General features: G+C 39.9%; 1 protein-coding gene across 1 annotated transcript in view; it reads left to right on the top strand.

Moving 5' to 3' along the window:
- ube2j1 (ubiquitin-conjugating enzyme E2, J1) overlaps nt 1–24,117 on the top strand; it is a 59,642-nt gene that overhangs the window by 7,687 nt on the left and 27,838 nt on the right. The window contains exons 2-4 of the mRNA XM_084737283.1: nt 16,736–16,809; nt 21,989–22,120; nt 22,673–22,757. Of these exons, the coding sequence (XP_084593409.1) occupies nt 16,736–16,809; nt 21,989–22,120; nt 22,673–22,757 (291 nt within the window). The remainder of the gene's footprint in view (nt 1–16,735; nt 16,810–21,988; nt 22,121–22,672; nt 22,758–24,117) is intronic.

Raw genomic sequence — 24,117 nt, 5'->3', positions numbered from 1 at the left:
TCGATACTGTGAAAAATTTAAAGCATTCTTTCAGTCTTGATATTTATTGATATATCAGTATTTTTGACAACACTAGTGCATGCCCTGGCACACATCCCTGTTGCAAAGTAGAACTTGATCAGCAGCTCTTAAGGCAGATTTGAACATCCTGAGCTGGACCATCAATGGAGTCCATGTTGGACGCCCACTTTAGGTCCTGGGAGATTGTGGATCGCACAAACCTGCAGGTGTTCACGGCAGACGCAGTGTTGTTGAGTTTGGTGGTGTGGGTAGCGTTGGACTGCTTCTCCTCAAAGTACAATGATATTTCCAGTTTCAGAGGTTTTCCTGTGGTTATTTCATTGTAATGTCCTACCACTGCCTTAATGATGGAACACTTATTGAAACACATGTAAGGGCCATGTTAGCATCATCTTCTGCAGCCAATAAATAGTGCAGAACAGAAAGTATTCACAAAAGTCATAAGTAATGTGATATAAAGTATGGATGTTCCTGGTGACTAATTTCCCTGTCAGTTAAACGCAAATTTTGAGTTAGACTAGTTGACTACTCTCACTGTAAGAAAACACAATACACACGATAACAACATCTGAGCCATCGGGGCATTTTTGCTGTGCGAGAGGGTCTGCTGCACCAGCTCGAGGTGAGCAGCCACCTAACAGCTTAACTGGCATTGTACATGAATAAAAATAAGAGAGTTTAACTGACTAGTATTTCTGGTGCTGACTAGCAAGGGTGGTGAAGTTTAATCATATAGTAGACTAATAGCGCACATCCCTAATATAAGGCACAGGGGGTTGCAGTGAAGACACACCTGAATTGTTGTGGCACGAACTGTGTATGTAAAGCATTGTTTTTTACACATTATAATATTGTACATCTGTTGATGTTGACTCAGATTATATTATCCACAATCCATGACTAGTGGTTTTAATAATCAATTAGATAAGTAGTTTTTCAAGCCCCTAGTACATAGCGCACATTGTCACAGGCAGATCTAGGGTTTTGCCTACTTGTCTATCCATATAAATCCAAGTGTGACAGGCTGAGACAATTAAGGCCAGCTTCATTATATATGCTTGAGCAAACCACAGGGCCAATCTGTCTGAGAACAATGTCTTCAAAGCTGGACGATGCTGTAAATAGCTAGCGCTGACAACAAAGCATGTGTCCAAATGATTGATTATTCAATCAAGAGCTGCACAGCTTCATTCCCAAACTATTAGGATGATACCAACTTCATCGACTTCAACAGATGCCAAGTACTTTGAGTAAACGTAACCTTCCAGAGTCTTCTTGTAAGACTGGGAAAACATTAATATTGTGCTCACACTTGTTTAATTAATATTCAGCTATCACAAAGGGCGACCATATTCAAAACCTCCCCTCCCCTGACACACTTGCACACAAAGAGGAACAAAAGTTTAGACACTATTGAAGTCTGTTGAATCAGGCAGCCAGTGCTTCTCTGACAACTGTACTTTGATTTAAATAGGACATGGTCAGAGAAATTGTATGATGTTCATTTGAGACAAAGTTTTAGACTTGACCATCTTAAAAACCACTGCAGCGGATGATATTGATATAGATTTTTCTTAGTTATTTACCAGTGACAGATTTTACTGGCCACACACCGGTGCCCCTCTTCCACTGCCCTCAAAGAATGAAAAATAATCACGCTTTTCTTTGCTTACTGTGGCAGTCCTGAGAGTACTTTACTCCCCTGACTGAGTAACTGAGTTGGCACTTGTCAACTTTGAGACGTCTGAACCATAGACCAGGGGTCTTCAGCATTTTTCAGGCCATGGACCTCTTAGCTGACAGAGAGCTCATTTGCTCATTTTGTCTTCATCATGGTGAAGACCCATGCCATAGGCTGTGTGACCTGAACCAATTTGTTGTTGATTACATAAAGCACCTATGTGCTGTGATTGGCTGCAACACTCGCTTTGCACCCGTCATTCACTCAGTCAAGCCTTATGTTGCACTGTGTGCACTCAAACTGTGTTGAAACAGCAAAATCAAGGCAGTGTAATTTCTCTTACTGACTCCAACAGGCTCAAAATGACAGAAGTCAGGAGATGTATGCTTGTCCTATAGTAGTAAATCACCTGATTGTGGTGTGTAATGTAATCTTTGTGACAATTCAAAGACTTCAGATCTGTTTTACACTGATTTGAACAGGCCAACTTATTAGGCCTACTTACCTGTGAGTAAAACACCTCATGTCTCCTTAGCTTTTTATAGGGCTGAAACTAATGATTATTTTCATAGTTGATTAATCAGTTGATTGTTTTCTTGATTAATCTATTAATAGTTGCTTGTTTTAAATTGTCAGAAAATGGTGAAAATGTGTTTCCAAAAGCCTAAGATGACGTCCTCAAAAATGTTTTGTTTTACAAACAACCCGAAGATAAGCCACAAAAAAGTTTGTATTTAAGAAGCTGATAGCTGAGAATTTTCACATATTTCTTAAAAAATATTCAAACTGACTAATCGATTATAAAATTGTTAACAGTTATTTTAATAGTGGATTAATTATCGATTAATTGTTGCAGCCCTATTTTTTTAGATGCAGCTTTTATATAAAGATATGGATGGACTGCTCTCTGAAAATCATTATTGTGATACCATTAAAGGAGAAATCTGTTATATATTTACTGTAATAAATCATAAAATGACCATGATGTGTCATCAGAGATCAAGGAAACATGTTAAGTTGAAATACTCACTCCACTGACAACAACGCTACTGCTGTGGTCTCCTTTGAAATTTCTATTCTGACCTGAAATAACTGTTTTTGATTGCCTGTTTCACAATAATTAGAGTTCAAATTAATGCTGAATGTTCGCTGAATGAGTAAGTGTCTCTTTATGAGTTGTAAGACATCATCAAGAATTTTGTAGAAGGCGTAGCTGTTCATAACAGTTAAATTTGGGCAAAATGTTGATGGAGTTTGGCAGGCAGTGAGACAGTCACACTCAAACTCCAGAGTGTGTATTTTCAGAGGAGTGGGCTTTTGCTGTCAGGATAAGAGGCTCAACTTTACATTGATAGACAACTGACAGTTATAAACAGCTGATCAACTTACAGAGGAGGGCTTGTTGTCATTCGTTATTGTCATTTTATGATGTTGAACGTGTCCTGCTCTCCTGCAGTGTCCCTGCAGCCAGTCAAACTTCCTTGAGGAGGAGCAGGGCCAGGGGGACAAAACTCATGTCAACTTGCATCAAGGAAATATCAACTAGCATTTCAACCTATTTATGGTCTATGACTCAGCCTCACCATTTGAAACTGCAGTACTCATTTTGCATGTACAGTTTTTACATATTGCTCCTTTAAAGTAAAAAAAAGCATGCACATGACTAATAAGAATTATTTGTAGCCATAAATTGACAAAGTATCTGTGAGGCCCACAAAGCCCCAGTTGTTTTCATTTTTGGCCCACGTGCTGCTGAAGCTAAATAGCCCCGGGTAGATGTAGGTATAGTAGGTGTTTTCAGCGCAGACAAGCTACAGTAAACAAATTGTGCTCCACTCACCCTGGTCATGTAGTTAAGGTATGTTTATTATCTCAAATAAAACAAGCAAGACTGGGGTCTGTTGTTGAGAGATAGGTGTGCTGTTTGCTGTTAAAAGCTAAAGCCCTAAATACGTGCATTTGCCTCAAAACTCCATTGCTAGTGAGGCTCTACCTTACATGCCCTAATTATCAGATTTGGCCCAAACAAAAATAAAGTCCTCAAAGGATAAGAAGTTATGATGATGTATTGCTGGCTAGACAGACAGATGGATTGATGGATAACTTGACATGGGAGATCAGACATCTCCCTCTGAGATTTGGTCTAGACACCAGGATATCTTGTCCATGACCCAAGAAGTCTCAAGGCTGAGTATGAGCTGCCACTGGCCCTGGCATCAAAGCTGGAGCTGCCAGCCGCCATCCCAGAAGATACTGGTGGATGAGGCACTGAGCTGACTCTCCCAAGTGACTCATCTCTCATTCTGAAGTGTCTGTCCAGCCCTGATAGCCTATCACACCTCTGAGCGCTCTGATTCCACTCTGCAGGGCACTGATGGATTCCCCAAGTGGAAAATCATGGCTAACTGGTGGCCAGGAAGATAGAGAGGATGCTTTAACCTGAATAGCTTTTAGCTAGAGCTCTCTCAGTCGCCCCATTCCTCCTCACCCCCCCCCCAACCTCTCTTTTTCCATCTAACCCATCCCACCAGTAGAAACTAGAAAATCTCAGACAAAGAAAAAATGCCACTTTCTTTTGAGAGGTAAGAAAAAAGTTGAGGGATCAGATAAACAACATGTGTGCGGACCTTATGTGGAGATAGGTAAGTGTGGGAAGGAGGATGACACTCTGGACACTCTGGAGTCTGTCTTTTCCACACAGTCAGTCCTCCTCCATGCAGCCACAGTGTGTAGCTAGATGCCTCATTGGCTGTTCCTGCTGCTGTGGGAATGAGGCCCAGTGCTACCGGCGTGTGCAGAGGCCTGCTGGGTAGTTGTTGAGGAGACCGCTACTCCCTGTGCTGTCAAGACAGCTTAGGCCACACGACAAGCTTGCTGTCGCTTTGGGCAACAGGCATATAACATACTCTGAAGTTACACTTAATGTATACAGTACAAACAAAGAGAAGCATAGAAACTCTGAGCCATTCACTGCACCGTGCTGTATGATCCAGACTTCCTACACAGGCTTGGAACCAGGGCCCAAAACTTGCACGGATTTTGCTGTTCTGTCTAGTTTGAATGAAGCGTGTTTTACGACGAGTTAACAAGAAACTTAAGCTCATCATCGTTTGGTAAAAGAGATGTTTTTGCAATTGTAATTTTCCGTTTATTAAGTAAAATATGTAGAGATGCACCGATTGACCGGCCAGAGACCAGAACCGGCCGGTTTTCAGCGTGACCGGCCCTGACCGGTGACCAGCCTGTCAGCGTCACATATCCGATTCTGTGCCCGTCATTGTCACACATGTGTTCTGCACGATGGTCACGTCATACGCGCAGCAGACAAACTGACCGTGACGTCAACGCAGCGCTGATAACAGCTACACACTCTGATACATGTCTGCTTGAAGCTGGTGTCAGAGACAGATTCCAAGAACAAGATAAAGAGAAGACAGTCTACAATGAGAGAGAGCAGCTGACAATGTCGCAAAACAGCTGTAAACTATGTAGCTCTTCAGGCTAATGTTAGCTAGCAGCAGACTGCTGTTCACAGAGGGACAATTAAAATCTCACCTCCTGTTCTGGATGAAGAATAAACAACCTGTGTTGATGTGTCTCCTCAAACATTTTCTCATCCAGACTCCTTTAACTTCTGTGTCTGTTTTTCTCACGGCAAAGTTTTACTGCAGCAAACTGTTGCATCGCATCCGTCTCTGGTTTGTTTACATCTGCTTCAACAGGAGATCACGTGAAATCGCGTCCCACGAAATCCCAAGAGATTCCATGATATCGCGGATTTTCGTGAGTCATCACATTCAGCTGATTCATAATCTTAATGTAAAACTATAATAAGGTCTGGCTGTAACCTGGAGGACTTTGGAGAAAATGTAAATAGCATTTAATGAATATTTAATAGTCAGTGTCATATTATGAACATTTAATTTAATTTTTACAAGAAAAGTTGCAAAAATGTTTGTGAATGCTGTCAATTCCAGTTCTTAGAAAGACTGAAAATCGGAATCGATCAAAATCGGAATCGACAGGTCAGACCTTTATAAAAACCGGAAATCGGAATTGGCTAAGAAAATTGCAATCGGTGCATCTCTAAAAATATGTGTAAGAATATTTCATTTTGTCATTTTGTTTTGTCAAAAGTATGTGGCAAACTTGCTGTTCGGACAGCTGGAACTCTGAGGGACAGTATATTGGCAGTTGCCGGATGCTTGACTGATGGTGACCGGTTTGAAAATCTTATTGCCCACCTACCCGGCTAGAGCACCAATATCACTGGTACCACAGAGGTACCAGTGGTGATCACTAACTGTAAAGCAAGTCTGCAAGTATGTGGTGGGAAGTTGCTGGAAAAGATCAGCCTATAAGGAAAAATGAAGAGCATGGCAGAAATACAACTAAAAGAAAATTTACAGAGAAGTAGGGTGGATGAGGAGAGTTGTTAATGACATTATATCTTGTGCGCTTTTATGGATGAGGAAAAATATTTTGTCTGGCAAATTTTCTCACTTTACCACCCATAGATATAGACCAAAGAGTTAAGTTTGGACCCTGCTTGTTGGGGCTGACTAATCGTTTGATTTGAAAGTGGGATTTGAAAGTGGGATTGTCAAATTGCAATATTAGCCATTTAATTATACATAATTAACAATTTCTTAACCTGTTGGAAATGGAAGTTTTAATTGGAAACAATAATAATAAAAGACATAATGACAACTGTTGGTGGTAAAGTTACTCAGCTGTAGCTAATTAACATTGATTCTGTGAGTTGAGAGGATATCATGCTCTCTGCATGTCTGTATAGTGCTATTTACACTTCATCAAATGGATTTGTAGAAAAAGACACACTGCTCTGTGTAAGCTAACTGTAATATTTGAGAAGAGGTTAGACAGTGGGCAGTGTGTTGCTGTGGTGTGGGTCCAAGAACACCAACGGATTGCAGGGCAGCCCAGTCTCTCTCACAACTGGTCATATCGGCGATGTGTCACCTCCCCTTGGTGACTCATATGACAAGGGTGGTACCCACTCACAGCTGAAAGTGACGTAGTGTGTCTCCTCCAAGTTTCCATAGAGTTGTTGCTTAAGTTCTGTTTTTGACACCTGGGAGAGAAAATAAAGTTCTGGACATGTGGTGCTGTGACAAAGGCCCTTTTAGACCCAGCAGCGATATCATTATCCATTACAATGTTTCACTGTGGACATTGTCATGTGCAAATTTGGTAGACATTGCCCAAGCCTAAGTGGTACTTCGGTGAATCCGAACCACCCTTTTAAAACACAGAAGTCCCACAATAACACAAACTAACTGATCAAGGCAGCAGTAGACCAGCAACCACCATGTTCTGCAAGGTTAAATTAGTGTTTTAGTGTAAGGAGACTGGTTGCTTTGGTGAGAGCGATTTTTGGCTTATATAACAGTGTTCTCCCATTGGAAGAGCCCTTTTGACAGCAAGGTTAAGTGGCGAACATATTCTAAATATAACTTAAAATGATACAGATTTTTTTTAGATGGCTGTTTTTTTAAAGTGGCTAAAATATGTTTTGCTGCCGACCCTGTCCAGAGCAATACATTATTTAGCTTCTGTGCTGGCATTCCTCTCTGTACCTCATACAACCACACTCCAGAAAATCCAAACTATCCCTGTGAGGCACAGCTGTGCCTCAGTACAACTCTTGTAATAGAAAAGTTGTCGAGTTAATGTAGAAGTTGACTACTCTCTGAGTGGTTTGAACCCTGGGAGGACCTTTACACCTGGCAATTATGTTGTTTTACCTTCATTTAGAAACAAAGTATGATTTAATTATAGAAAACATTTTTCACTCAAATTGTTCAACAATAAGGGCGCAATGTTAATTTTCTAGGTTAGGAAAAGTTGGGGTGATTTTTAAAGGTTTACAAAAATATTCAAAATGCTGCAGATATGTCCCAGATTCCCAACACACATGTAATTACATAATTGCATATTAACTGTGCTTGCACAGCCGAACGCTTCACTAAATTGAGGTATTTGTTGTTTTGAAGAAAAATCCAAAGCGATCTGGCCTAGTTAGCATTCATAATACCACCTACTGTTCCATCAGCATACAGCATTGATTAAAGGCGAAAATCTGTTAAAGCAGGAAAGGATTTAACTTCACAAATAAACTCTGGCATTAGGAAATGGAAAACGTGTAGGACCATAACAATAAAATACACCTACTAATACTAAGACAGAGACACACACTCGCAGTGATTAGACCTCCACAGCTTTCAGTTTCCTCTACACACTCAGCAATGCAATACGTGTCCTTCCGTTTTCTCCATCTTTGACAGCACACTCACAACAGACATAAGAGCAGCATATCAATCAGCTTTTTCAAAGTTTCCCACCAGAGTCCTCAATGGCTGAATGACATTTTCCTCTCCAGTCACAGCGACTCTGTAGCTTCCGTCGTAGGTTAAGGACTCATTTTGAGAGGTACCTCACGTCACCACCTTCTCCTGGCTCAGTCCTCACTCTCTCCTCTTTTCATTCTAATTGCTGTCAAAAATTTTCTCTTTTGCTCTGGATTTCATTCAGAGCGCCGCTCTCTTCTCCTCTCTTGCATAACAATTCTGTGGTCTCCCAAACACCTTGAGGACACTTTGGTTTTGATTCTTGCACTCCTGGCTACTAGCTGCTTCAACTTTTGGTGTTTTTGGAACTCTGAGGATCATACTGCTGTGTTTGAGCCCAACATTAAAGTCTCCTTTACAATGTTCTGGCTCTTTTATACCTGCAGAGAATTTCCATTGCTTTCATCTTTTATTTTTCTTTAGCATGAGAAGCCACTTCACACAGAATAGTCTGAGCTAGATAATCAAAAATGAACCTTCCTTCGGTTTTGACAGAGTTTGTGTTTTATTGTCATTTCATTATAGCAAGTTTTTCAAAATATTGCGTGCCATCAGAGACCTCTCATTAGACTGTAGAATATTTTCAGGCTCTGTAATTTGGCTTGGTGTGTTTGTGCCTTGGTATAAACATACATTGTGGAGTTGGTTGCTCATTTGATTTCACATTGAAATTGTGATTTGAGAATGTATACCAGGATTTAGGGCTGCATGATACATGATTTCAGCATTGACATTGCTTTGTGTATATGTACAATAGTAAAGAAAATCACAAGATTCTCATTTTCCATCACTAATCCACAAGAAAAGTCCCTCTGATGGTTGCCAGGTCTGTGTGACAAAACCGGCTCAATGATACATCAAAACAGGCCCAACAGCCATTAAAACTGGCACTGGCAGGCATTAAGCTTATTCGCATTGTACTTGTTTGTATTTATGTGGGCATGCATGTGACTTGTGCCAGATCTGTATGTGTATGTGTTGATTTTTGGACTCAGTGTGGTAGTATAAATAAATAATATAATTTCCAATATGGATGTGTATTTATAGATATTGTTAAAAGTAATTTGCATGCAAAATAGTTCCACCAACCAGCGGACAAAAAATTCATCCTGTGGCAATACTTCAAAAGTTGCCCAATTCTGTGGAAAAAACGCAGACCTGGCAACCTTGCTCTGATTTTACAGTTGTCGCAATGATGTAGTTTCCCCTGCAGGTATTTAGTTTGGGTCAGCAGCGCCTTTCTTCTCTTACTCCATTAATTAAAAATGAAGTAATTTGATGCAGTAACACTATGTTTAATGGTTTTTGTGGATATCACCTCACTGGTCTGAGCAAGCTAGCTGCTGGGTGCTAAGTGCATTCTTGCAAGTTGACCATTCTTTTTCGCACCTTGCTGTATCTTTACCGTCAGGCCTTATCCATCAAGTAACTTTACAGAAATACACACACACACACACACACACACACACACACACAGGTGACAAAGATCACAGAGCAGAGCTGGCTGGCTTCCCAATACCAACAAAGCGGCACCTACGAAATACAGGTAACCTACGAAATTACACCAAATTAACAAAAAATAACATAAAGCATGGCAAAACTTGTGATATTGATATTGATATTGATCCATCATTGAGCTCAAACCATTACTGGCCCTCGTATTGCTTGTCCATTTTTTTTTAAGCATTGATTCATTCATTGGCATTGAAGTGTAAAACAAGAAGGCCTCATGAAAAAAACATGAACATAGCTGTTGTTGTGGTTGCTTGCCTTTCCCTGCTTGGCTTGTCAATAGTGCAGTATTTCAGCAGCCCTACCATAGGTTCACATTCTCGCTTGGAAGAGGAGAGTGAGACGCAGACTTGCCAACTCTCCCAATTTTCTGGGGAGGCGATAGTTTTCCATCGACCTCTCCTGGTTTCCTCCCACTGTCTCTACTCTCCCATATTTCTCCCATTTTCTCTCCAATTTTTCATGCCTTTTCCACTTTTTGTTATCACAACCTGTTTTAAGACCAAATGTGGTTTCCTGGCATGCACATGACGTGGAAGAGAAGAAATGCTGGAGTAAATTTCAGAGAAAAATTCTGTCTTCTTATGGAAAGTTTTAAAGGAAAGGGGTACAGTTTTTCCAAGAGCAGCCTAACTGACATACCCTTAGACAACATTTGTAAAATATTCATTTTGAACGTGGACTTGGTAGGATACTCGATGTGGTCCAGTTGTGTTTTCCAGTGTGGTAAGAAGTGATGTCTGCAGTAGGGTTGGGTGATATGTTAAAGTTTTCCAACCAACTAGGGCTGCGCGGTATACACCGTATGACGGTAGAAACGATATAAATTTGGCCCTAGAAATATCAGCATGACAATAGGCCGAAAAAACAGCCGGTGATGGATTCAGCCCATCATCAATTCGTCCAGGTGATATATTCATCCGATCGCCAAACCCTAGTTTGCAATCTGCAAGCTCACAGTTAGATGCCACTAAATCCTACACACTGGACCTTTAAGTCATTTGCAAAAGTTGTTGGAAGTGAAAACTAATTGCATTCAATAAAGGATTTGAAAGAATTAGGCTTTGATTAACATATTCAATACTCAATTTGTATTCCAGATATTGTAACTGATATTTAAGTACTCGTTCTAAACCGTTCTTTGTCTGCGATCACTGCCCTGCTGACAGATGATAAGTTTGTGTGATAACTTTTGCAGGCAGCAGCTGATGGACGCGTAGGCTGATCGCACTCACATGAGTCACATTTGCCCCCTTCCGGTTGTGGGTTAGTCTTTTCAGCAAGGAGGCTGCCCCACCTACAGCTGGCTCAGCATTTGTAAATTTGAAATGTTAAGTCTGCACTTGTGACGGATGGAGCTCACAGTGAGGAGCGCTGCAGCCGCATGTTCAGCTGTTCACAGATCACTGCACAGTTAAGCTTCCTGTCTGTTATTTAATTTGTTGGCTCTTGTGTGCGGTGCCACATGGGCAAACAGCTTTGTCGTATTTTGGGTTTCCGTTGAAGCTTAACATTTTCAGAAAACCCAACAGATTGTCATTGATGAAGGTGGAATTATGTATGCATACATATGTGGAATGAGAGAAGGCACGTCATTAGAAGCTGGAATCAAACCCACAACATGACAGGCATCGTGCAGATGATCTTATCATTCTAACGGAAATGCAGCCCAGCTCAGGTCTCTTCTGTTTTGGAGTTGTCTCTCAGTGAAATAGACGTCTACAGTATGTCAGCTGGCAAATGTGGGTAGAGTTTTGCATTAATGTGGGTAGAGTTTTACATTGAAGACAGAAGGCAGAAATCCTGGCTCCTTTCCTGTTATAAAACTTGGAAAACATTTCAGAGTTTCATCACCCTGGGATACAATCGACTGAAGGATTTTTGCATTGCAAAACTGCCAGATCATGAGGTGTATGTTGATCAGTTTCAGGCCAAGATGTTTTAGTAGGCTGATGCATGGAGGTTGAATTTCTTCTTACACAGGATCACTTTCTCATCTGCCCCCTTGTCTTAATAATTTTAAGCTTGAGTAAGACTGCTAGCACTCCGTGACCCCCTGTACTCTTGTGTAAACATGATGAGGCGGGGGAAGCCAAACATACACACACACACACACACACACACACATCCAGACTCGTCCCCCATTCTCCTTGTGTGTCCAATGTGGGATTACTGTGTTTGGTTCACATCTTCACTGAAGAGTGTCTGTCCTCGGGCGGAATCAGACGGAACACGTGCCCTGAAAGCCGCGTGGTGTCAGGCCATCTCTCTGCTCCACTGCTTCGCTCCCCCCCCTGCAGCCTGCACATCCTCTCAGCTCGCCTCGCCTTCATCCCTGTTATTTGCCCTCCCACCCATCCCCGCTGCTGCCCTTCGTCCTCTTCTTCTGTGTTCATTTCACAGTCTCCATTTCCAGCTCAACACCCTAGCAGCCCGCACTCGATTGGATTCCAAACCAATTTTGCCTCCATGAATACCTCTTAGTTCCGCTTTCCTTTTCACAATTACTTTGCAATTTTCAGCCCTATCCTGTTTCCTCTTGCAGCAGGCTGGTAGTGATAGCTGGAGCTCTAACAGCTGCCCGTAAGAGTGCCAAACCAAGCAAATTGACCTTGCTGTCCGCTAGCTCAACAGCTCCATGGAACTTGCGATGTCAATGTCATTGTCAACATGAGGCTGAGACTGTGACATCAGCACCTGCTGTGTGACTCATGACCTTGTGTTAAGGCATGATGGGATATTTAACCCCAAGCTTTGCCCAAGATGGAGTCCTCAATGTGCTTTGAGCACTCACCTCTTGGACTCAGTAGTCAGCATCAAAGAGCATGTTTGTGTCCTTTGCTGCCAGGACTGTGAGTAACCCCCCCGTCATAAATGCCGGCATCACCACCTTCACCAGCTGGAATTGTGTAACCACCCTTCCAAGAGTGACGAGGCTGTGTGTATTCAGATTAACCCAGAAGGCCTGAATGTGTTGCGGGCTGGGTCATGACACAAGGGTTAATGCCAGCAGATGTTTCTCTGGCGCCTCATTCTGAGAGCATGTTGCGTCTGCACATCAACTCACAAAATGATGCCACGGGTAGAGATTGACCCCTCAAAATACAAAAAAAAAAAAAAATAACTTGTTTACTTTCTTTCTGCCTGGAGCCCGAGTTACAAGTTCAGCTGTGTTTGTAGTGTGCAGCAGGATCTTGGCTCTGCTGTCATCTGCTAATCATCTGCTCATCTTTTAGAAGCAACTCATTAGCAGTCTTTCAGTTTGACCGACGTGGATTCAGCTCTGGTATGTGTCCATCCATACATTCACAAAATGGACTGATGGCATCAATTGAGTTTATTCATCCTGTCTTTCTTTCTTTGCAGTCACTGTTTGAGAGTTGTTATTATTAATGTGAATGCTTTAATGCTCAGTATTAAAGTAATATTCTTATGTAATATAATGTCAGTATTATTATGAATAATAGTAATGATATTAGGGCAGCATGATCTGGTATAAAAGTCCTATTGAGATTATTTTGACTGAAATTGCAATTGCGATATGCAATACAATTAGTAGGCATTTTTTGCATTATGTTTTTCACTTTTACTGAAAAAAGAATATTTAGATTGTGATGATGTAACATTGAGGTCTGTACCAAATAATTATGTTTGCTTTTATCTGAAGAACAGCATTTTTAGGTGAGGGCATCTCTGCAGCACTTTACAGTACAATACTAGACAGTAGTTCATTATAATGCTGTTTGACATACATTTTTCCGTTTTTAAGAAATTGCGATTTGGTTCTGTTTCTGTGAATTGGCTACTGCACTATATTGCCATATTGTGATTTTGATAATGTTGCGATTAATTGTGCAGCCATAAAAAATATAATATATTATTGCTATTAATAGCAGTAGTGGTACTAGAAGTAAGCAGTGGCACCAAGTTATTGTTTTGCAAATCACAAGTAAGTCTTTGCACTCAAGTCCCAAGTCAAGACTGCCTGGTCCCAAGTCCTGCACTTCAAGTTTCGATTCCTTAAACAAGATTTTTATCAGAGCCTGGACTTACTGCAACTTAAAATGTTGAAAGTTGCTGCATCTCCCTCTGGAATTATCAGCCTGCACGTTTTGCATACTGCAGTTAGTTTTATGTTGACCACCACATAATTTTTGTACAAGAATTATATTATTTTTGGCTCAGTAATGTAACGTTTGTTCTTCATGGTTTGCAGCTTGATTGGATACTGTTGATTGGTTCAAAGAAAGTGGATCTAGTGAGTTCAGTGTCAACTTGCTGAGAATAAATAGTGTTAACGTTAGTTGATTCAGGAAATTAATTTGGGGATTCACCCTATTTTAATAACAGACTTTTTAATCTTTGGGCTTGGGGGAAGGTATCACATACTTTCATCTCAAAAGGTTCAAGTCAGAGTGAAATCATGAATTATTAGTGTTTAAAGTCCAAGCTGAATTGCAAGCCTTTTGATTTTGGTAATCTTAAATCGTCAAATTTGTGAGTCTGACTCAAGTCAGATACATGTGACTTATCCTGGGCAGAAGGACAGGATCCAACCATTATTTCCATTATGGATTAATCTGACAATTGCTTTCGTAGTCAGTTGATTATTCATTTTGGTGAGACTGAGGAAAATGTCAGTCTTCGTATTTAAGGATAACAATTATCTGCACAAAAAGTTATAAAAGCACCAGCACAGAGTTGTCTCATTCACAGCTCTTCTTTTATTCTTTACCTGTGGGAGATGATTTGTGTTGCATTAAAAGCTTATTAAGGAAAGGGGAGGTGGTATGGCCTCTGAGACGCTGGAAACCTTTTAATGTGACGGCAGCTTTATAGCAAAGTAGACTGGACTGTAATTAATTAGTAAGTGAAATGAATATTGCTTTTAAAAAGGGAAATCACAAGCAGCCAAATGAGTTTATCAAGACAACAGGTAAACATGGAGGAAGTGCTGAGTTTGCATGAACTGCAAATTAACACAGGAGTAAAAATAAAAAAGAAAGCCAGCGAGGCCTCTTAATAAAACATGATGAAATATCCTTATGGAACAAGGAAATTTGGGAACAAAATCTCCACAGAAAATCTTGTTACAATTTGGCTGTAAATACATATATGTGCCTTAGGTTCTGCTTCTCAAGTATTAAAATCTGTTTCTTAACCAAAGACTCGTGATTTAATCATGCCAGTCCACACACAAAGGGCTTAGTGGGAGACTGTGTGACACAAAAGTGTCTTGCTGAATAGCTATGAAGAAACAGAAGTGCCAAAGGTGGTTTTAAACTGAGATTTTTTGGATTGCACATTTGAAAGAGCATTGTTGTTTCAGCCCTTTTATCCTTGCTGTCTGAATGAGTGTGACAGTCAGTGTGATTTTTAGCAGAGACTTGTGCACTGCCAGTGCATGTAGCCCAGTCGCTCTGCATGCTCTCTCATCTGTCCATCTGTGTTAACGTTGTGTTACCCAGAGGAGCGGCACATTCACAGCCCTCTGCATCGGGAAATCAGGAATGTCTCGGCCTGTAGTCAACAGAAGAAAATTTTGGTTGACTGGAATTCTACCCAGACTCTAAGCAGTCAACTGGGGAAAGAAAATCTGCATGCTATCATGAGAGTAATTAAATTGGCCACAGTGCAATGAGTGCTCTCTACTGTGGTGCCTAAATGGGTGCTAATCAAAATTAGACAATGACATTAAAATGAAATGAATTCCGGCAGTTTGACCTTTTCTTTTTTACACATACAATGTTACCCGCAGGCCATCTCTATCAAGCAAATTTACCTAGAGCAGCAACACATACTGGGAGGAGAATGGGCCAACAATGCTAAAGTTAGCTGAGCTAGCGCTGCAGCATAACCTTCCACCAAAAACAACAGAAAAAAACATTTACTGTCATTTAGCCTACTACTCTTGTGATTTCATTGCTTCAAATAAGGCTTAACATTCACACAGTTTATCTTGACTGTGCCTCATTTATACAACATCCATTTGGTCCACCATCACCCCAGCATGTAGGAGTAGGCTTCAGCCACATTAGCTATGCAACTGGCTAACCTACTAAATAAACTGTAAAACAACATAAAATATGGCTGAACTTACAGCTTCTAAGTTTAAAGTCAGGTCACAGACAGCCATCATTGAGTCTGAACTGTTATCAGCTGAATGTCACCAAAAAAAATAAAAATAAAAAACAGTAAAATGTCATCAACAATCAACTTTATCCACTTAGCTCTTCTGTCCCAGTAAATGTTCAATAGGCTAAGTTAGGCCTTGCAGTTTCTGCTAGATTGGATGAGTTAAATGTTGTAATAACAGGGGTGTTTTATATAGTCCAGTACCATATGATTATTAAAACAGAAACACATTTGTTGTGTAAAATATGTTTAAATTTTATTTATAATCGGTGTTATTTCTAACTTGATATAGCCTGTCACTCAAAAATAAAATGAATCATCTGTCCCGCCTCTGAAAATGTTTGGTTGTGCTGAGGCCATCAGTCCTCTGCTGCGGCCACTGGTTTGACTCCCACCTGTGGCCATTTACTGCATGTCATCCCCTCTCTCTCGACCCTCTTTCCCATCTGGTCTTCAGCTCAGCCCCCTCAGTCCCTATCAAATAAAGGCAAAAACTAATCTTAAAAAAAAATGGTTGGACAAAAGCATAACAACCAACCAACTGACCAGCCAACCAGAAGGTATCCTAGTGATGTTGGCCTGTAACTGTGCTGCAGAATTGTAGTTTCACACTAGGGCTTTACAGTTCACTAAAAACAAAGTCATATTACTTTGATCAATGTTGTGATGTAATATGCAACACGAGTAGTGGGAATGACCAGTTTTGCATTACAATTTTCAGGTTCACTGAAAAAAAAACTAAACTAAAAATCATGGTAAAGTGATATTCATTTAGTTCTGTACCAAACAAACATTTGGTTCTGGTTCTGTGATTTGGATATTGCACTTGGCCATATTGCAATTTTATTGTGATTGTGATTAATTGTGATGCCCTATTTCACACATAAGACATGGTGGCTGCTGCAAACACTGAAGATATTAGCTGAAATGATCATGAACAAAATGTGAACTTATTAAGCCTGAATGTACTAACCTCAGCTTTCTTTTTTTGTCTTTGTTTCCTTTGAATAACCAGCGGTAAAGAGGCTGATGAAAGAGGCTGCTGAACTGAGGGATCCCACAGAGCACTACCACGCCCAACCACTGGAAGTAAGTTTACCACCAGACACTACTGTACTGTAGTGCCTGTATAGTGCCAGTATAAATAAAAACAAATAGTAAAAGTAAAAACAGTCCATAAAGTAATCTTAAAAATTACATTCAGTTAAGACAAGTGACTTAAGAAGAGATTTAAAAGAGGATATTGATTTTGCTGAGTTCCACAGCTCAGGGGCTCAGACAGCAAAGGCCCTGTCACCTTTGGTGACAAGTTAAGATTTTGGATCCATTAGCAGGGCCCTGCTGGAGCATCTCAAGCAGCGAGACACACAGGGATTTAGCGGATCACAGAAAGAGGAGCGAGTCTGACCACTCAAGGCTCTGAAAATGAGCAGTAAAATCTTAAACTCAATGCTAAATCTGACAAGTAAACAGTAGAAGTCAGGAAGGATTGGTGTGATTATCTGAATGTGTCAGCAGCAGCATTTTATATCAGGTGCAGTCTTTGGATGTTTCACCTGCTGATACCAGAATAAAGTGCACTGCAGTGGTAAAGTCTGGAGGAGATAAAAGCCTGGATGACCTTGTCTTGATCTGTAGATGAAAGAAATGACCTGAAGGAAGACTGCACCACTTTAGTCACCTGAGCATCAAAAGACAGTCTCAGTCAAAACTAGATTACAAGCGTCTTTTTTTTACATTATAAGATAGGGCACCCAGACTACATGACAGATCATTAATGCTGCAAGTGCTGTGGCCAATTATCTCTTTGCCCAGGAGTAAGCCTGGAGGAGATCATGTGCTTGTTGTGTGTCTGAGTGTGCGAGTGTCTGTTCTGTCCACTGCTAATGTCTCACACCACTGGATCCATCAGCGTAATATCTTTTGAACATTAATGACTGTATGCTGGAGGAACTCTTGTGGTTGTGGTGATTCAAAGATTTTTTGAAAAGGAACATTAGTGGTTGCAAGTTAGGCTTTCCTAGTCTGTCGCAGGCCTCATTTTGGTTTCGTTGTGGCTCTAAAACTGACATCCATAAAGAAGTTTTGTTTCATCTTCAACTGGAGGGGTTTCACCATCACCACATTGCTTGGCAGATGCCTGAACTCCACTGAGTTACCACTCAAATTATTATAACTTTTTCTAATTTGGAATAATTCAAGTTTTAGACATTCACTTCTTTATTTCAGCTAGGCATCTACATATTAATTCCATACATGATGGTAAAATCCACCTAAGTTAGGTACTGTGTGAGATGATTGTTGTGGATTTTATCCTTTGCCCATATATATGAAGGAATTACACAGGAGTCCAATATGTCTCACGCTGAAACTGGACTTCTCAATTTCAGCTAGGCAAGACATAATAAAAGACACACAGGCTATAATAGAACACAGACTTGTGTACCACTCATGTGACAATGAAAACAGAGGCACAAGTAGCATATATATATATATGAAATAAGAGGGGATCCAGAATAGACCTCTGGGTAACTCCACAAAAGAGAGGCACACCAGAGGAGGAGGCATCTCCAGGCTTAGCGGAGAAGGATCTAGGAGATGATCCAATCCAGTGGCGCATCACTGATGCCAACAGAGTTTCCCAGATGGCTGGGTCAGAGGCAGAGCTGAGGTCAAGGAGAATTAAAATGGAGTTACAGGCCTCTGTCTGCAGCAAGCAGTAAGTCATTGGTGACTCACCAGAGCAGTCCCACTGTGTTGTAGAGAGCAAAACCCACACTGAAAAGTAGTAGTTGTTCACAGAAGAAATCAATTGAGTTTGTAAAAATGTTGATAAAGATTGCAGCTTAGAAGTTAAAAGTCTAAAATTGCTTAAACAGAGGGATCCAGAGAGGGCTTCTATAAGAGGTGGGGGGTAAACCATTACATGTTTAAATTGGTGGCCAAAATTTCAGTAAACAGAGACCGGTTAATAATGGGCAAAATATCCAGACAAACTGTCTGAAATACTGCTTTTAAAACCAAGTGGGCCTACAGACTGAAGGGAAGATGGATGATCTTAGAGTCTAACAGTGTGTTCCAGGGTTGACAAAGAGATTTCACTTGTATGTGTGAGAGTGTGTGCGTGAGTGTTGAAAATAAGCAGGAGTCAACATCAGGCTCTCTGAATTCAGTGTTAATGTGCTGCTGTATCTCCATTATTTAGTTATGAAGGTAATGAGGAAATTCTTCACACCTCTCTGGCGAGGACTCAGCTGGCTGCCTAAGCAGGGAACCAATCACAGAGTTTATGGTTTTACAAAGAAATCTGGGATTCTGTCTCTCTTTAGCAATTGTGAAAAACACAAGTTTCTTGCTTCTTTGACTGCTCACTGACAAGAAGACATCAGATCTTTGAAAGAGGGAGACCCTGAGTTCATCCTTTTTCCATTTCTGCTCTGCCTTCCTCCCTTGTCTTTTTAAAATCCTTATATCTTCATTTTACCGTGGCAGAGAAGAAGATTTTGACTTTGTCATACCTGACAGGAGCTACAGAATCTAAAATATTCGTGCAAGAGCTATTAAAAATACTGACAAGCTCTGCTATGGTGAAGCCTTGGTATTTAATGGTACCAAAAAATGTGTTTAAGGCAGTAAAAGCTTGACAGAAACGAGGAACAGAGAGTGAATTTAGGGGGCGGATAGAACAAATCATCCACACGGATTGATTATGAACCTGAAGATGTGGTGAATGTCATGCCAAAAGACGGTAAATAAAAGTGGAGAAAACTGAGCAAAAACAGCCTAGAGCGTCGATTTACATTTGATATATCAGGGGTTTTCAAAGTGCAACCTGCAGGGCCAATGGCAGCCAACAAAAATATTTTGTGTGGCCCCCGAAAATCACATGAAATGCATGTATTTTTCATTATTTAATCATTCCATTTCTATACTTCCACAATTAATATAATTGAAAGTGTCTGTCAGGTGGGAATTAGGGGTGGACAACAGTATAGATAGTACAAATTTGCCCAACAGTAGGGCTGCACCTAATGATTATTTTTTAAACAATTAATCAGCGATTATTTTTTCGATTAGTTGATTACTCCAAGAATTGTTTTTGTCCATTGTCAATGTAACAATTAATTAACCCAAAATAAATATCAAAAAGTTGTCTCATTAATATTTCAGTATTTTATTCAATCATAATCCTGAAGAATAGACACATAAAGCACATTAGCATAATGATACTAGTGGCATATTTCAAAATTAGTCTAATTTCTGCCTTATTTAATGGACTTCATTTGTCAGATGCCTGATCAGAAAAATGCTGGACCTCAAATTAAAAAGGAGCTGTGATGCATATTAATTTAATCACTAATCATTGCAGCAACCCTTTCCCTGAACTGTACAATCAGTGTTTTTACTAAAGTTATTGACTTAAAACTTAAACTAGTTATGGCATGGATTTATTTCTTCACTGGAGTCATATACAGGTAAGATGATCACTGGCAATGTATTTTTTGCTTCAGTGTGGGATGAAGAAATGAATTACGACTTATATTATGAATTATGACTGTAACAGCAATGTGTAACCTTAGTTTTAGATATTTCTTACTCATGAATAGGCGTTAAAGTTCACAGAAAGTATAAAACAGCAGAATAACACCATTAGATGATGCATGACGTAAAGTTTACAGCAGCATTGCCAATGTAACATTTAACATGGGGGAAATGGAGAAATGTTAACCCAATAATGTCCAGAGTGGAATTTTATCATTTCCTTTGCAGCATTTAAAGTACTAGCTGAGCTAAGCGCAAATCTGTTGAAATTTTTCAATTCAGTCAGAGGATGAACCTACAGTGCCAGTTTTTCTTACCATACAATTTTTTGTTGTTAGTCACAAGGGGTGTCTGTTTTTTTATTCCCCACAAAAACACCTCTAGAACAATTGGTTAATAATTTCAGATCTCCATAATTTTTCATAAACATTTAGTCTGGACTCTTACTATACAGATTAAAAAAGAAAAAATATAATGTTTTGCACTTTTTTTCATCCAGCATTGACATTGTGCAGACAGAGATATTTTATAGTTAGTGTTATGAATCTCAGCTTTTCATCCCAGCTCAATGGGCCTCATGCAAGAACCAAATTTGTTCTAGTGGTGTGTGTGGTGCATACAAGTGATTTGAGAGAACTTGCTGCTTTCACCAATTTTCTTGCATTTTTAATTTTCTTTCAGATACGAACAAAATTTCCAAGTGGTCCCGACCTGTCATAGAGTCATGTACAGTCAGTCTGCTGGTATCTGAACCAAAGTTTTTCACTAATGACTGTATATTTCATTAATTTGAAGACATTTTGAGTTTGAAAGATAAATTACACTTCATAATTATGTCGACTTTATCCTGTTTGACTACATTTCAAATTATAATAGAATTGTAATTTTACATATAAAGCCTGTGATCACTGATTCAGTGATCAGTTATTACCTGCTGTCAGGTGTATTGTCTGTATATCTGCACATGTAGGTTTATGAAGTCTCTGTCCAGGTAAACATCCTCACTTATTCTGTCCTCTGTCTCTGTGATGAAAACTTCCCCTTAACTCTCTCCTCCTGCTGCAGTCATCAATCGCCCCTTACTGTGGGCAATCATTTCTTTTTTTCCTCTGAAGTCAATTTCATATCGGGACGTTTCTTCTTTATTTCTGTGACAGTCCAGCCCTCCAGTAACACGGCATTAACAGCACTTGCTTTTCCCGTTTCTTTGGTCTTTTAATTCCACTACGTCTGCTTTTAAAATGACAGATTTTCCTTAATGCATCTGTGAAAGCAGAACATCAAACTCCAAACTTATTAGGAAGTTCTTTTTTTGTCTCTTGGATGCCATTTTCATGAATGAACACTTAAAGTTAAAAGTTTTTTGATTTTTCCTTTAACAAATATTGCAGAATGCCACATTGCAATTTTGATAAAAATTTTTAATTGTTCAGCTCTAGCCATTAACCATATGCAGGCTCCCTAAATTGGCTCTCATCACCATCAAAACTTAAATAATCCCTGATATAGATGAATAATTTATGATACATAGTAAAGTTTTCATGTAGAATTTTTTTCTTCCTTATTAATTGAAAACCGCTCACCATTAGCACAACAAACAGCTGTGGGGTAACGCTCCACAGGGCTCGTCACTGTCAGACTTGAGATGAGTTGTCACAAAGTTGGCTCCATCCTGGTGGACGTATCTTTAGCATGTGCTCAATGTGACTTTTCTCTCTTTCTGCAGGATAACCTCTTTGAATGGCACTTCTCTGTACGCGGGCCCCCAGATTCCGATTTTGATGGCGGGGTTTACCACGGCAGGATCGTGCTTCCCCCAGAGTACCCCATGAAGCCCCCCAGCATCATCCTCCTCACGGTAAGACACCGATCAAGGCCACATCTCAATCGCATCTGATTAATCCCCCACTGAGGCGGAACAGGGAGACGTCAAATCAGATGATCAAAGAGTGGAAAATGGACAGCATGTCATTTAACCCTCAGCCATTTCTGGTTGCAGCACATGAAGTGACAGTTGTCAGATCAAAGCCCGGGCTGTCAGCACACTGTCAGAGGGAATAACACTGGTTTTGTAGAAATATGAGTATGTCTTATTATATTCTGACAGCTGTATGACACCTGCACTAATGACAGGCTGATAAAAGCCAGCGTACTCTGAATTGTTGTGACAGACCCTTCTTCACTGTGTCCAGCTCCTTTTTCTCTTTCTTTAAAACGTTCCTGTTTCAGTTTGCGTTCATTGTTTGAAAAGTTGCAGGATAGCAGTCTATATTTCCTCGTTCAACACTCTCAGCTGTTTCAAACTTCCCTGTCAGTCCACTTGTCATAACTTCTCTTAAACGTATGTTTTATTTATTTTTTCTCCACCCACTTGCCCACCTCTACCTTCTTTTATTGCCTTTCCACCTAGCCGAATGGAAGATTCGAAGTTGGGAAGAAGATTTGTCTTAGCATCTCTGGCCACCATCCAGAAACCTGGCAGCCCTCTTGGAGCAGTAAGTATCCTCAAAAACAAGCCCCAAAACTCTTCATATGTAGCTCATTCCTTGAGTTTCTTTAGTTGAATCTTTCTCCAACTACAAGTCACTGTTTTATTGCAGTCTACAGAGTCTGGAAAAGAGTAAGTAATGAATCTTATTATTTGTAGAGCTGGAAAATTTGATCAATCACAGACATTTATAGCAAAAGTAGAGAAAACTATTGATTTTCTGTCCTTATGTGTCAGTATGCAGTTGTTTTACATTGTGTTCTGAAGAGAATCTTGAATTACAAATTATCATAAATGATCTTTATTCTTGAATAGATGCCAGTATTCCGATAATGACAGGGTCTCATAGTGGCTTGAGCTTTGGCCTGAAAAAAATGAAGATTTAAAGGGATTTATTACAGGAGAAATCTGTAATATATTTACTGTAATAAATCATGAAATGACCACAATGTGTCATCAGAGATTGCGGAAACATGTTAAGCTGAAATACTTGCTTCTCTGACAAGAATGCTACAGCCACGGTGTCCCCCTTTGAAATTTTTATTCTTGGCTGGATTAATTGTTATTTTTCTGCCTGTTTCACATTGATCAGAGCTCAAATTCATGCTGAATGTTTGGCCAATTAGCAAGCGTCTGTTAATGAGTTGTAAGAAATCATTAATAATCGTGTAGAAGGCATAGATGTTTATAACAGTTAAACTGAGCAAAATGGTAATGGAGTTTTGCAGGCGGTGAAATGTGTTATTTCAGAGCAGAGGGCTTTTGTTTTTAGGATAACAGGCTTAACTTTACATTGACAGACAAGTTACAGGAATAAACACCTGATCAGCTTACAGTAGAGGACTCATCGTCAGTTGGTATTGTCAGTTTCTGATGCCTGAGCTTCCCCTAGTCTTTGGAGGTCTTTTGGAGTCTTTGGCTTTTTTCGCATGTTTTGCTGGCACTTTAAGGTTTCTCCTACATGCTGAGAAAGGGAGGGTGATGCAAGGTGTTTGCAGTCTGCAAGTTCACCACTAGATTTCACTAAATCCTTCACACTGGTCCTTTAAAGAAACATCAATTGCAAATAAAAGCATTATATAAAAATGTTGAGGGGGTGCAATTATCTGTATTCTTATGGCTCACATGGTAAATTTGGCATAATGTACATTTCCACAGCACTAATTCTGTCAGTACAGTCATGTCATAGTCACCACTTTGCTGCTTGTAATATCTCTTTTTTTAAAAGCAATACTCATTTCACTTATTAATTAATTACAGTCCAGCATACTTTGCTGTTAAGCTGATGTCTTACTCACCACTCTTCTGCACTTGGTTTCTCTTTTGAACACAAATGCTGTTTTCATGCATTAATTATTTCCAACCAC

This window comes from Lutjanus erythropterus, chromosome 15, assembly GCF_056507025.1.
Source record: "Lutjanus erythropterus isolate fLutEry1 chromosome 15, fLutEry1.hap2, whole genome shotgun sequence".
NCBI classification, from domain to species: Eukaryota; Metazoa; Chordata; class Actinopteri; order Lutjaniformes; family Lutjanidae; genus Lutjanus; species Lutjanus erythropterus.
The sequence above is the reverse complement of the archived record's forward strand: the minus strand, read 5'-3'. Positions and strand labels throughout refer to the sequence as shown.